The 15,724-nt window shown below is 51.2% G+C and overlaps 2 protein-coding genes across 2 annotated transcripts; one reads left to right on the top strand and one right to left on the bottom strand.

The window, feature by feature from the left end:
* Nucleotides 1–1,961: 1,961 nt before the first annotated feature.
* On the bottom strand, nucleotides 1,962–5,151 carry LOC136520510 (aspartyl protease family protein At5g10770-like). Its single transcript, XM_066514051.1, has 3 exons — nucleotides 4,910–5,151; nucleotides 3,255–3,883; nucleotides 1,962–3,177 (listed from the first exon to the last, which is right to left on the bottom strand). Exons 1-3 carry the CDS (start codon nucleotides 5,070–5,072, stop codon nucleotides 2,467–2,469), a joined length of 1,503 nt encoding a protein of 500 aa, XP_066370148.1. The 5' UTR covers nucleotides 5,073–5,151; the 3' UTR covers nucleotides 1,962–2,466.
* Nucleotides 5,152–12,631: 7,480 nt separating this feature from the next.
* Nucleotides 12,632–13,681, top strand: LOC136524274 (uncharacterized). Its single transcript, XM_066517705.1, has 2 exons — nucleotides 12,632–13,347; nucleotides 13,468–13,681. Exons 1-2 carry the CDS (start codon nucleotides 12,632–12,634, stop codon nucleotides 13,679–13,681), a joined length of 930 nt encoding a protein of 309 aa, XP_066373802.1.
* Nucleotides 13,682–15,724: the final 2,043 nt, after the last annotated feature.

Genomic DNA, 15,724 nt, shown 5'->3' with positions numbered 1-15,724 from the left:
TGCTTGCCGAGAAAGGAGGGGGAGTTGGAGATAAGAGTTGCAATAGAACAATGGACTCGCATCGGAGTTGTAAGTTAGCTTTGATGGATTAATTCATAACATGGTTAGGGAACTAACATATTTGATGAGATGATATACAGGTGTTTAGGCCCAGGTTAAGTTGGGTACGATTGGACCCATATTAAAGTAGGAGTAAATGTCATGTAAATGAGAAATATGTCCAAAATCAATTGAGAAAAATGCAAGAATAACAAGTACTAGTAAAAATGATGAAAGGGACATGGGCACTATGGGCCTTGACGTTGGACCAAAGGCAAACAAGCAGGAAGCAGCCAAGGAGGAGCTCAGGAGCGGCGGCGGCTGCACACTACCGGTAGGTACGGTGGCGCTAGACCACGTCGGGATGCCCTCAACCTCAATCCGATGGTCCATCAGCCGCATTGATTCCGCACTCCCGGCCCCTTTCGGCTTTTTGGTGTACCGCCCCGCCAGCTGCTGATCTCGTCGCCAAGATTGGGCTGCCAGCCTGGCGCATGTATATACATGCTTCTCGTACACAGAGGGAGTTATAAGATAGTGAAAAACTATCGGAATTGATAGGAAGCGGGCGTCTGGACGACTTCGATTTATCGAACGTAGCGTAGCTGGGTCCGAACGGCCCAACAGTTTTCCGTCTTCATCCATAGGTCCTTATCAGTTATTCTCCCCAATCTCTCAGACTTCCATCTGATTTTTTTTTTCTCTTACAGTTCGCTCAGCGCTGCCCATAAGTTCCTGCGTCGTCGCCGTCGGCCGTCCGACCGGCACCGGCCGCTTTCTCCACCGCGGCCGTTCGCTGACTGCTCCTCTCCACCACGCCCCTCACCAGCTTAGCTCCCTCTCCGGCGACAGCTCTCGCCTGAATGGTGAGCAAGCAGCATTCTCTCTCTCTCCGCGCGTGCGCTCGTCCACCTTTCTCCATTGGCAAGTCGGCATATTACAAGCCCATCCGTTGCAGCTATCCTCATGCTCCAAGCCAGACATCTTGTGTTGCTCAGGGAGGCCTAGATCCACAACCTCTTCTTTGGATCTAGGACTGCAGTTTCTCAACGTATGGTTTTTGGATGTTGTATTTGTTGTTCTCTATGTTGCATCAGAAGATTTCTCATGTTTCCACAATAATTTTAGATTTTTCAGTAGATGGTTGCTCACTTTGTTGTAATAAAACTAGCATGTTGCATTTTATGAATGTTGGGTGTTGCATTAGGTGATGATTTCTTGGTGTTGCAGTAAGCAATGATTTTCTCATATTCATTAGAGATGTTGCATCTGCTTTATTTTGATATTCCAGTAGCGGGCTATTGGATATTGCATTTTGTTATTTTTCCATGTTGCAGTAAATAAAATGAGATGTTACAATAAATCATTTATCATGTTGCAGCAATAAAACTGAGATGTAGTAACAGGTTATTTTGATTAACCATTTTTTTTCTGTTATTCCTGAGTGTAGCTTTCTATTGTTGAGATTGACGTCCCGTTCGCTGTGCTTATAAGCCGTCCCTTTTCAGACAACGAACAATATTTTTCTCTCACAACAAATTAGCTAACAATACTTTCAGCCATAGCTTATCAACCAAACGAACATGACATGAATTGTTTTGACGTTGCAAACATGGTCTTTTTCTCGTATATGTTGCAGCATGTGCTTTTATGATGTTATAATAGCAACTCATGAATGCTATGGTTAATGTCTTATTTGTTTCAAAAATCTTTTGTATAAAACATGTTGTGAGGAGATAGAAACTAATAATTTTGCTCTTATCTCTGGCTTCTATGAGACTTGAACTTATCAGCCTGACTTATCATATAATGTTTTTTTTACAACAAATCAGTTAATAGTACTTTTCAGTCTGGCTTTTCAGCGAAGCGAACATGACTTTATTGTTTGTTGTTGCAGTACAAATATTTATTTATCCCCCTCTCTTTCTTGTGTCTCTGTCATGTGCCGGATGTGTGCAGCAGGCACATGGCATTGGAGAACCTAACCCGCTGTAGACATCGCTCGAGCTCTCCTTGGGTCCGTTGGGCGCAGCAAGGGATGGGGGCACAGGGTGCGGGAGGGGGCGCAGCGTCGCCCCGCATGCTCCGGTTGCGGAGGAAGTCGCGCGGCAAGGGGCGGTGCGCGGCGTCGCGCTGCACTCTCCTGTTGTGGTGGAAGTCGTGTAATATGAGGGTGCTCAAATGATGACCAAGAGCTGCCTTCGGACGTCAGCCAAGGGCCGGACCCGGACGTCAGCGCCGAAAACCTATCTAAAAGGGTTTAAAATTTGGCCGGTCCTTCTTTTGTTAAACAAAGTGTACCATCTTACAGTCACGATGAGGGATGAGGACATCGTAATCTTCAATTTGTATTCCTGTACCACTGATCACTGCTGACCACTTTGGTGGATGCAGGTGATCTGGGTTTATTCATGATTCATGGCCGGATCAGCAAGCTCCTGGGGCGAAGCCGACGACCTTCTTGCCGAGGTCGTACAGCACGCTGTACGTCTTCTGCTGCGTGTTCCCGACGATGGTCACGTCGGTGTCGTCGTCGTTGGCCGCGAACGCCAGGCACGCCTGCGACACGTCCGCCACGTACAGGATCCCCGACGCGTCCACGTCCAGGCACGCGCCGCCCTGGAACACCAGCGACACCGCGGGCAGCTCGATACTCCCCCCCTGGTGCCCCGTCAGGTCGTAGCAGGTGTCCAGGATCGAGAGCGCCGGGGCCGTCTTGTACCCCAGGCCCTCCATGCCCTTGGCGAACGCCGATCGCAGCGGCTCGTACGCCGACGGCGGCAGCCGCGTGATCACCGTGCCGGAGTCCACCAGCGCGCCGGCGTCGGAGAAGACGGTGCCAGGGATGGACAGCAGGTGCCCGCCCACCTTGATGCCCGTCATGCCCACGTAGTAGAACGTCGGCCCGTTGTCCACCAGCATCGGCGTCAGGCGCGCGTTCGCCGCCGCCGGCGCGCCCGGCCCGAAGTCCAGGAACCCCGTCCCGGCCGACGTCGCCGGGATGCAGTACGCGAACACGCCTCTGTACTGGTCGTACGCCTGCACCGGCAGCGACGTGCTGCCGCGGCCGAGGCCCATCAGCCCCGCCGATTTCCCGAACAGCCCGCGGTTCTTCTCGCCGCACCCGAACCGGAAGTCCTGCATGTACAGTGCACGCACACGTGTCATCTGTCAGGACATGACATGGCGAGGCCCATCATCAGTCACGTACGTACCTTGACGGTGTCGTAGCCCAGGGTGAGCGTGTCCTGGGCGTAGAAGCCGACGGTGTAGGAGCCGTCGCCGTACTGGACGGCGTAGAGGCAGTGGCCGCCGGAGCAGCCGCTGCTGTCGAGGTCGGAGCAGTAGGACGACGTGCAAGAGATGTTGGCGTAGGTGGTGGACTTGGTGGGGTTGAAGAGGGGCTCCTTCTGCCGGTAGCAGTAGGCCACGCACGGCTGGCACTGCACCCACGTCGTGTCGCTGCCGGTGTCGAACACCACCGTGAACCGCGCCGCCGGCGTGCCGAGGCGGATGGGCACCACGTAGTTGCCCGTGTTCAGCGCGCGCCCGGACGACGCCGGCAGGTTCGTCGACGTGGCGGAGGACGACAGCGACGACGCGGGGGTCGACGACGACGGCGTGCCGGGCGGGAGCTCCACTGGTGCGCTTTGCTTCTGCCGCCTCACCCGCCCGGTGGTATCGGACACACGGCGATGGATGTACTCGACACGGCGCTGGTCCGCGACGAGGATCTCCGTGTGGGACGGCGCCTTCTTCCCGTTCTTGTCGGCCAGCGGCGAGCACGGGCCGTGCTGGTGCACGATGGGCATCCTCGTGGCCGTCGCAGCCCCAGGCCTTTGTTCTGAATTTCAGGTACAGATGTTCGTTCGGTTCGATTTGGGATGATGGTCAGAAACAAGTTCAGAACTTTCACTTGCAATTACAGATTAATTTAGAAACCGTACTTGTTTCGAAAATTTTAAATCTTTGAGTGAACAGTTTAGAAAACTTCGCAATTTATGCAGTGGAAAAATTCGGTTTTATTGGAGAAACGGTACTGAAGAAAACAAGCACATCATTTTCAGACATGAAACGTGTTTTTGTATCTAGTGGTTGGTTATTATCATTCTCTGTATGGGCTTAGCATGTTAGCCATTGCTTTAGCTTCTAGCTGGCCATTTCGACAAGGACAGCAGACAACTCTGTTACAGTACAAGGTCATTCACCCAGTACGTAGAATGATCAAAATAGAATGCTTTGACACTGAACTTCTACAGTTACATGAAGCTGCTGTTTAACTTGGGTTGTTAAATTTTTTTTGGGGGTCATTTTACTTCTTTCACTTAAATGTTTCTCCAGTTTGCACTATTGCCCGTCCCTATCGTACCTAGAAACTTGTTTTTTTTTATAAAAAAAAGAGAGACGAGGAAAAACATACTCTCTTGTTTTCTCTTATGAGTGCTAGATATTTGAGGATCATATAAGAGCTGAACAGATAAGTTACGCGCATAGCTCCAGATTCTTCATGCTGGATCGCCAGCTGAGCTAATTTGCATTGGAGAACAATTTAATCACAAGTTCGACGGACAAACTTTTTCATCTAGTTCATGTGCCTTGCTTCTTCTAATTATGCTACTGAACTCTCTGTCCTTCTTTTTTTGTTGAGTAAACTCAATTCAGATTTCAGAGTACACATCTTTGTATGCAAATTCATCATGACTTCTTACATAGAACTGACACAAAGGAAACGAATTGTACTAATTAAAATACGAACCAAAAGAAAAGAATTTGTTCGTGTGAATGGGAAGAAGACATACTCCATGCATGAGATGCAGCAGGAATACACGCGCACGCATGGCCCAATCAGTGACGAGCAAAGCAGACTGACCTTGTGGCGTGGGGCAAGACGCGGCTGCTGCGGAAGGGAGCAGCGACTCCACGTCCAGCTGCACAAGCACAAGGGAAGCGCCCTCTGCACCAAGAGCACCCGCGGCAGCAAGCAGCATGAGCAGGGGGAGCAGCCAGCAGCCATGGCAGCAGGGCGCAGCCATGGCGCTACCGGCCTAATAGCTAGTGGTTGTGAGTGTTGAGTGGAGCTACCGGCTCGGCGAGCTGCACCTGTCGCGTCTTGTTATCGTCTGCGTGTATATATAGGCCTAGGCCCTGCCGCCGGGGCTTGAGAGATGAATCGTGTAGTGCAGCGCAGTAGCTGGTAGGTCTATTTTGGAGTGCTCGGTGCTCCTGCTGCAGACCTGCAGTGTCCTCCTCCTTCAGTCAGGGCTGCCGGCTTGTGCAGGGCAGATCGATCGGTTTTGCAAGACAGATCGATACAACTTTTATCTTTCGAAAAGCAAGACAGATACAATGCAACTGAAACAAATTGATCGGCCGACGGCCGGCCTGTATGTGTTTTCAGTGTGCTGCTAGCTCTTCCCCTGATCCGGCCGAGAAGGATGAGAGCGATTCAGGTATCTCCATTTTGTTCAGGTGTGGCAGCCGTGTGGACTTGTCTATTCAGGCTGTTTCCTTGGCAGATATGGCACTCTGCGTTTGTGATAACTGCACAGAGGAATAGGAGCACTGCTGCTAATTAACAGGTTAATGGCCAACGAAAAAAAAATACTTCTGTGTTTTTAATTTACATGCCCACTTGGCCATTTTATATCTTTCATACCACTGATGCTTCATTCGGTCATTCCCAATTCCCATCACCTCTTTTTGAATGCAAACACGGCAAGTTGATTAAGCGTGCACATTAGCACGTAAACTTCACTGTCCATGCACGTCCCTTTCGCGCAAGGACCTGCCGCATCGTCATTTGGATAGACAGCACAAAGAACGAACTTGATGATGGTACACACATTATTTCTGCCCATGCATGCATTTTATTTGGAGCGAGCCTATCCACAGCAGCTTCATACTGGATAATTCATTTCAATTTCCCTGCGTTCCAGCAAAAAGGTTGTGTGATTCTCGAGTAATGCTGTAGGTTTCATACTGGACTCACTGCAAGTGCGTGGATAATTCATTTGAGTAAGTTTGGCACAACTTCGGTCGGACTTTATTGCAACTAACGGTTATGATCGACCACACGGTGCTTCTATATTTTGTACAAGGAACAGAGATGCTCCTGCTTTTATTTCACTGGAGGAATAATGGTGTTGAGATGTTCAGCCAAGCCAATTTGATGTTTTACGGGCAAAGTACAAAATAGCGGCGCAATTGCGGCCGCAATTGCGGTAGCGGCCCATTGCCACTATTGCTACCAGGTTGCGCTCTGAAGTTTGCGGCGTGGAACTTTGCGGACGCAACGGGCCGATATAGCGGGCGCAATTGCATGTAGCAGACTGCAATAGCGTGGGAGCAGTAACCCTAACCAGCGTCCCAGCCCACTATGAACGACTCACACCCTAACCCCAACTCACACACCCCCACGCATCGGCTGTAGTCTCCATTCAGCGCCGCCGCCGCCACCCTTGGCCTCCAGGTTCGGCGCCACCGCCGGTGTGCTGGCCGGCCGCCGTCAAATTGCCGTGCGCCACGCCACAACGCCACCGCGGAGGTCGCAAAAGGGAGGGACGCACTCTGCCCGAGCTCCTTCGGTCCTTCCCCATTCAGACCGACAGATCGAGCGCTCGAGTGGAACTCCTTGCGACAGCGCCTCTGGAGCTCCGGCCAGCCGTCCGGCGTCCAACCCTTTGTGGAGTCTGCGTGTGTGGGGGTATGGCCCCCGGTATCCACAAGACATGACATGGGCCGCACCATCAGAGGTGGCCCAGCCCACAAGATCAAGGCGTGCACAGCGCTGCTCGGCGTGCACCGTAAGACATTGTATAGTAACAAATAGGCTACTTTACTTGTAACCCTACCTCCTCCAGAGTATATAAGGAGAGGTAGGGGACCCCTAGCGGGGGGCATCCATCACGATCCATCAGATCTCATTGACATACAGCAATACAATCAGACGCAGGACGTAGGTATTACGCCTTCACGGCGGCCGAACCTGGATAAAACCTCGTGTCTGTGTTGCGTCACCATCTCGTTTGTAGCTTGCGCACCTGTCTGCCGATAATCTACTACCTTGGGCATACCCCTAGGTAGACTGCCGACCATATTTCGTCGACAGTGGCGCGCCAGATAGGGGGTGTGCGTACTGCTCCCCAGACGAACATGATGGTCATCATCCCCGGTTCCATGGCTACGCCGAACGGCCTCACGTTCACCATCGGCCAGATCACTTGGACCACTGGCTCCGACAACTTCATCGCCATGACCACGGAGGAGGCGCAGATCCAATCTGCGTCGACCACTGCTTCACCAGGATCAGCTACGGCTCCGACCACGTTGGATCTGGCTCCGGCCACATCAGCATCGTCTTCAGCCACGCCGACAACCCGTCGTTCGCTTCCTTGCTACAAAGGGAGGCAGATCGACAACACCGACCTGCTCGACTCCATCGATCAGGTCGGCACCAAGCTTGCTGAAACCCTAGCTCTGGTAGATTCGATTCAAAATCAACCTACCGAGCAGGTAACCACTACCCACAACAGATCTACCCGACCAGCTCAGGCCAGTCGTCCTGCATGACTCAGTACGGATCTCGTGGTCACGTCTACTCCTGAAGGGCGCTCCGTTCGTCACCGACCAGCCCCCGCAACGGGTCTCCGGCTCTCCGAGTGCGAAGCCTTGATGGAGAATTACCAGGCTCAGCCCTATGGCCTGCGAAACACTGCTTCCAACTACGCGTACAATATACAACGCTGCTCGGATCTGTGTTTTACACCACGACCATCCCGATCTAAGCTCAACTTCGTCAACGCCGACCAAACAACGCCATACGCCGCCGACCAGACGCTCCGTCCAAAGCTAAGTCATGCTTTAATATTCTTCTAAATATTCTCCAATCTTTGTATATCGCCATAATATCTCTCCGAATTATTTTCTCCATGTTTGCTCTCCAAACGATTTTCTGAACCCTCGAACAGTCACGTTGATGCTCGAACGCCTCCAGAGACGGCCCTGTCTCTGGCTCCTCCCTACACGTGCACGAGCGTCTGCCCTCTGCGTTATGGGTGGTCGGCAACGGCTCCTTAGCGACGCTTGTTCCTCCTACACGTGCACGGGCTCCGCGCTCGACGTTATGGACTATAGGCTAGCTAGGGCTGGAGACTCAGCTACACACTAACTGGTCGGGCGGTTTATATTAAACATAAATATATTTTCACGCCAACTGATCGCCGAACTGCATACGCCGTTTCATCACCATTGCAGATTTTTCTCCAGAGTTCATTTATTTTTACATCATGTACTACCCGTTCTATATGTTTGTATTGCAGGATCATCGTCCACCTGGTGCTCGGACTTCTCCACCGATCAACTGGTCGGACCGCTTGGTTCATGGACTCCGTCGCCAACCAGTTGATCGGACTGTTCCCGATCGCTTCTACTCAATGCTCACTTCGCCGCCGACCAGTTGACCAGACTATTCGTCGCTCATGCTTCATCGCCAGCTACGCTGGTTACTCCTCGGCGCACGGATACTTCGTGCTCGAGGACTAAGTGGGCACACTTCACCGCACGGACGTCGTCAGCTACGTCGGTGCTCGGACCTCGTCGCCTACGCCGGGGACTCCTCGGTGCTCGGACATCGCCGCCTACGTCGGGGACTCCTCGGTGCTCGGACATCACCAGCGACGCCGGGGGCTCCTCGCTCCTCGGCGCTCGGACATCGCCATGTTCGACGGGGACTCCTCGGTGCTCGGACATCACCGCCTACGCGGGGGACTTCTCGATGCTCGGTCATCGCTAGCGACGCCGGGGACTCCTCGCTCCTCGGTGCTCGAACATCGCCGCCTACGCCAGGGACTCCTCGGTGCTCGGTCATCGCCAGTGACGCTGAGGACTCCTCGCTCCTCGGTGCTCGGACATCGCCAGCGACGCCGAGGACTCCTCGCTCCTCGGTGCTCGGACATCGCCAGTGACGCCGGGGACTCCTCGCTCCTCGGCGCTCGGACATCGCTAGGTTCACCGAGGACTCCTCGGTGCTCGGACATCACCACCTACGCCGGGGACTTCTCGGTGCTCGGTCATCGCCAGTGACGCCGGGGACTCCTCGCTCCTCGGTGCTCAGACATCGCCAGCGACGCCGGGGACTCCTCGCTCCTCGGTGCTCGGACATCGCCGCCTACGTCGGGGACTCCTCGGTGCTCGGTCATCGCCAGCGACGCCGAGGACTCCTCGCTCCTCCCTTGGTGGTCAGACATCGCCGCCTATGATGGGGACTCCTCGCTCTTCCCTTGGTGGTCGGACATCACCAGCGACGTCGGGGACTCCTCGCTCCTCGATGTTCGGTCATCGCCAGCGATGCCGGGGACTCCTCGCTCCTTGGTGCTCGGTTATCGCCAGCGACGCCGAGGACTCCTCGCTCTTCCCTTGGTGGTCGGACATCACCAGCGACGCCGGGGACTCCTCGCTCCTCGGTGTTCGGTTATCGCCAGCGACGCCGAGGACTCCTCGCTCCTCGGTGCTCGGACATTGCCAGCGACGCCGGGGACTCCTCGCTCCTTGGTGCTCGGTCATCGCCAGCGACGCGGGGGACTCCTCGGTGCTCTCTTGGTGGTCGGATCTTGCTACGTCTCGTCGATGTGCTATCAAGCTGCTCCATGTTGTTCGGATCAGGGTGCTGATCTTGGGCAGCATGTTTGGGGTCTTGATACGCGCATGTCAGACGACATGGGCAAGCTTTCAGACTTCTTTTTCTTTGACCCTGCTACAAGATTCATTCTTCATCTTCCAACAGGCTCGGGGACTAAGTGGGCATACTTCACCTTGCGGTGAATGTGCGTTTTTCTCATCCCGAGGCTACGCTCGGGGACTAGCTCCCTGCTCGGCTGGTCTTTCTGCTTTCTGACCCTGGCACCACATGACTACATCACCTACTGTCAGGCTCGGGGACTAGCTGTGGAGGTATGGCCCTTGGTATCCACAAGATAAGACATGGGCCGCACCATCAGAGGTGGCCCAACCCACAAGATCAAGGCATGCACAGTGCTGCTCGACGTGCACCGCAAGACATTGTATAGTACCAAATAGGCTACTTTACTTGTAACCCTACCTCCTCCAGAGTATATAAGGAGAGGCAGGGGACCCCTAGCGGGGGGCATCCATCACGATCCATCAGATCTCATTGACATACAACAATACAATCAGACGCAGGACGTAGGTATTATGCCTTCACGGCGGCCGAACCTGGATAAAACCTCATGTCTGTCTTGCGTCACCATCTTGTTTATAGCTTGCGCACCTGTCTGCCGATAATCTACTACCTTGGGCATACCCCTAGGTAGACTACCGACCATATTTCGTCGACAGCGTGCTGGTAAGACCTTTTTTCAATAGATAGTCACGCTGCATCAATGTCGTCTTACTTTCTTACTGACCTTTACAAGATTTTACGATTTACTACATATTATAGAACTTGCAAAATGTCATCTGCTGCATCAACTGCAAATACAAGCCGGTCAACATCAAGGAAGGATCCAGCTTGAGAGCATGCCTTACCTTTAACTGGAAAGGAAACCAAGAATCTAGTTGGATGCAAATATTGCAAAAATTACTTCAACGGTGGAATAACAAGGTTTAAGTATGTGAGACATCAATTATTGGAGTGCAATTAAATGTCTATTTATACACATTATTCATGATATATGTACATAAAATTATGTGAAATTATTAGGTGCCGCTATTGGAACTTATCGTCCGCAATATCGCCCGCTATCCGCAATCCGCTACCTCGACGTCAATTCGTTACCAACCCGCTATCCACTATTTTTTTACTTTGTTTACGGGAGATACTAGCGTCCGTCTGGACAGAAGTGCGTGTCCGGATGCCCGCGCTACATCCGTCACGCGCACCTATGGAAAACACCGCGCCTGTCGCTGCTTCCCCTTGGCCCTCTTCTCTCTCCGTGACCGCGAGTCCGGATGCCCGCGCGCCCGTGGGAAACGCCGCGCCCGCCGCTCCTTCTCACTGACCTCCTCCTCTCTCTACGCGGGCAGGACTCGGGAGCCGGCATGAGGATGAGCACGCCCCATCCGCAAGATCCTAGGTGCACTGTGCACCCCGACCGCCGGCCAACGGCTCACCGCGCCCCATCCCCCGCCACCCGGGCCATTCCTACATGACTCTCTACCTCTAAAACATGAAACACTTGGATCAACATACATATGAAACATCTAAAACATCTGAAACATACAGTTGCAACATGTGTGTGAAACATATTGAACATCCAAATAAAATTTTTGTAACTTGCAATATGAAAACACTTATTGCAGCATAAGACTGAAACATCTGAAACATTTTGAACATACTCTTGCAACATATGTGTGAAACATGTGCAACATCCAGATAAAAAACGCTTGCAACATAAGTCTGAGACAAATGAACCTTTTTGAACAAACGCTTGCAACATGCCTCAGAAACACTTGCAACATATGCAATATCCCGATCTACTTTTGCAACATCCATATGAAACACTTACAACATACCTCTGGAACATCTAAAACACTTAAAATATACATTTGCAACATATGAGAGGGGAGACCAGGCCGATTGATTCCGGCCTTGTGGTGGGAGCCGGCGGCGAGCGGTGGCACGCAAGCACCACCAGCACGGGCCACGCTCATGGGTGCCCTTGGCTTGGTCGGGATTGACCTAAGGTGCACGACGGCACCACCAGCACCAGTAGAGGTGGGCGACATGCCGGACGGCGCGGGAGCGAGCGTCATGGGTGGGCGTGGGCGGGTGGGACTACGAGAGCAAGGAGCGAGAGTCGTGGACTTGTGGGTGGCGTGCGATGGGCAGGAGCGAAGAGCGGATATCACAGGATGGCGACATGTGCGAGGAGATGGCTGCGGAGGTGAATGCGGAGTGGGACGGACGGACGGCCACACGGCGCCGTGAAGCGTGCGATGGGTGAGCAATTGGAGAGATATTTTTGAGATAGAGACGTGAGAGACATAAAGAGGACGAGGCAGGCTTGTTGGGCCATGGTAGCGCCCTGGCCAGGAAGACGACCTCCGATCGGACCGACGCCTGCCCCTAAGCATTACTGATCCTTCGTACATACCAGATGTTGTTACATGCCTCGCTCTTACTTCTCTGCCTAATCTCCTACAACTAAAAAGAACAAAGTGTGGACATTGTTTGGTGCGATATTTGTTTTGGTTCGTCCGTCTACCCACGCCTGCGATCCCACGACATCTCCTTGATTGAATATTGCCTATCATGTGATAGATGAATCACGGCAAAATAGGAAGTAGAAAAATATTGTGCTATCCATATACACATTGCATGTTTGCATGCACGAGCATACATGGCAATGAGCAAAAGGAAAGAGAATTAACATAGAAGGAAAGAGAATTAAGACAAAAGGAACATCTTTGCATTTCTGAGAACCTTGCCAAATCTGTCTATATTTAATTACTTCCCCTCTTTGCATTTGCAAAAGGGACAGCTTCTTCCTCCTTTCATTTGGTTTCACGCTCACGTGTTCCATCGCCCTCGCTTGCTGTTTCTTGCGTGAACCATAGTTGATGTCATCTGTCTTCCATGACTCAGCCTCCCAATCTCAAGAGAAGGTCCCTACCTCTCCCTGACTGGAGATCCGGCTTGCCAGAGGATCTCCTCGAGTCCATCAGGCAACGTCTCGCGTCAGGCCACGACGCGGCGTCCTTCCGATCCGCTTGCTCCCCATGGCGTGCCGCCGTCCCGTTCGTGACCTTCAGGCTGCTCCTGCTGCTCCCGTTCAACCCTGACTCGGACCGCGGTGGCTTCTACTACGTCTTGGAGAAGAAGGTCTTGTCCAAGACGCTGCCCGACGTGCGTGGCAAAGTGGCATGCGGCTCCTCGTGTGGGTGGCTGGCGCTCATGGACGAGGCGACGTCCGTGACACTGCTGAATCCATTCACCGGTGCCCGTGCCCCCTACGTTGAGCTCCCGCCAGCAGGCAAACACGTCACGGCGGCGTCCTCATCGGAACGCGTGTCTAGGGTCCACGGCCGGTGGGTCCTCCATCCCACCAACGGCTACGGGGATGCGGATGCCGCAGGAAGAGCCATCAAGCTAAAAGACATGAGGGACGTGTTCTTCCGTGAGATCGTGCTCTCGGCACCGCCTGACGCCGCCGGCCGCGAGTGCGTGGCCATGGCCATGCTTGGGTGCTCCACGGAGGTCACGTTCTGCCGGGTTGAAGTCGACAACGCATGGACGATGCTCGACACCAAACTGGAGTTCTCCGTGGGGTCCATCGTCCACTGCCAAGACAAGTTCTTGGCGATCGACTGCACTGGAGAAATCTCCGTCTGTAGCAGCAACGCCGCCGGTGCTACTCCAACCGCGATGCTGCTGCCATCGCTGTCGCCACCTACGGGGCTCTGCCACCGCAGCTACCTGGAATCAAACGGTGAGCTACACATTGTGGGTGCCATGGTGAGCACGTTCTACGAGATACAGAGCTTCACCTACAACAGCGCGATCTATAAGTGCAACCTCCACGACCATACGCCGGAGTGGTCCATGGTAAGGGACATCGATGATCAGACACTGTTTGTGTCTAAACATTTCGATGAAAGCTTCAGTGGAACAAGTATATCCAAGTAAAAGGAGAACAAAATCTAATGGAGATCATTGATATTGCTACCGGCGCATCCGAAGTGAAGCCCGTCCAGGAAAAGATGCAGGGTTCCGAGGCTCTAGGTTGGATTCGACCCAATCTCCGGAAGCTCTAGAGTTTGTGAGCCTGCGACGCCGCGCACTCCGTGACTGTGTTAAATTCATAAACTTTGCTTTTTTTGGATTAAATGCCACTTTAACGTTGGTATTTAATTTAATAGTATTGTTATCTTATCGTGCGATCCGTGTGTTTTTAGTATAAATTGTTAGTTATTCCGTAGCAATGCACGGACACGCTACCTAGTAATCCAAAAAGAATAAACAAGGCGAGGATCGAACGAAGTAAGAGCGAGATTCTTGTTAAGTATACTTGTGGAGGGGGCGAGGATCGGACGAAGTAAGAGCGAGATTCTTGTTAAGTATACTTGTGGAGGGGTCCTTCTCTTCTCTGGTTTGGGCTACACGCATTGCTTTCTTTCCCGAATTTGTTGCGTCTTGCAAATACGGGAGCAGACTCATGCAATAGGCCACGAGAAGACCAATTATAAAATTGTTGATTTGCACGATAAATTTTGCACACAGAGAAGATAAGATCATGTTTGGATTCATTAGCTGCTAATAGTTAGCTAGCTAATAACTTATAATTAATATTAGCTAGCTAACTATTAATTGCTATTAGCTGGTTTAGTCTAACTAGTTAGATAGTTTTTTTGTGAATCACAGTTAGATAGTTGTTAATTGGATTAGCTAGAGAGCTAGACTCGTTTATTTAGATATATAAACAAGCTAATTACTAGTAGCTAACTAATAGTTACGTGGATCTAAACAGTACCTAAGAGTATACTGTGCATGTACTCACCAAAAAAAAGAAGGGGAAAAAAGACAAGAGTGCACAAACGAGATGAGATGTCTAGAGAAGCAAAGATATTGTAGAAAAAGCACACCATATATTCTAAATTATAGGATATTTTAATTTTTCTAGATATACTATTTTTACAATGTATATTAATTGTATAGGAATCTATGTATTTAGAAAAGCTAAAACGTATTATAGTTTGGAAGGAAGCAGAAATGTGGTGGGGCTTGGTACGGTGGAATACAACCAGAGGAGACGAAACAACAGAAGCGTCGACGTCTCTACGATTACGACAGGGTTGCTGACATGGTAGCAAGCAATGACAGTGGGCGATGTTCAACGGAGCTTTCAGCCAGCTAGCAATGTTTTGCCTTTGTGCGCGCGACTCCGTACGTCCAAGTCTTGCACACTGGAGCACATGTCTAGCTACTTTACACCGAAATGTTTTTAAAGCTTCTAGCTAGCTAGGTCAGCCCCTGGTCAAAAGGCATGCACATATGGCCACACTAAAAGATACATCGTGCGTGCACTTATCTTGCCATATAGACTAGCAAATTAAGACCCTATTGGGATCATAGAGCTAATAGTTAACTGCTAATAATTAACATATTTGTATTCAAATGGATCTAGCTAATATACAGTGTAGCTAATTGTTAGCTAATGCGCATCTAACAACCACTACTATAGAAAAGGTGGACAGTGCCATGATTTTCACTGCCGGATGATGTGTTGAACGGGTGGTGAAAACTTCTAGCACCGCTGGCTTGTCACCTCACTGCGCCTCACCCGCCTTTGAACCGATGCTGAGAATTATCACCGTCGTCTCTCATAAAATTGGCTGTGAAAGTCTCATCTGTGATATCATTTTCGGTAGTAGTGAACTATCTCACTAGTTGGGACAAATCAGTAATAGTTAATAACTAGCTAATATTACCTATGAGCTATTAACATATCAAGAATATTTTTGCTCAAAAACATATAAAAAATATAAGACACCAGCTAATAGTTGTCTATGTTGTTGTTGGCTGAGTTATTTTAGTTGTTGTATTGTTCTGTTGTTTTCTGTTTTTCTCCTTCCTATAATCCTAGGGCGTTGATCCGTTGTTTGCATTAGTCTGAGCCTGTTTCTTTATTAATATAATTAGTGGCTCTTCTACTTTGTTCGTTTCCAAAAA

The sequence above is a fragment of the Miscanthus floridulus genome, chromosome 18 (genome assembly GCF_019320115.1).
Source record: "Miscanthus floridulus cultivar M001 chromosome 18, ASM1932011v1, whole genome shotgun sequence".
Classification (NCBI taxonomy): domain Eukaryota; kingdom Viridiplantae; phylum Streptophyta; class Magnoliopsida; order Poales; family Poaceae; genus Miscanthus; species Miscanthus floridulus.
This window is presented reverse-complemented; position numbering and strand designations above follow the sequence as displayed.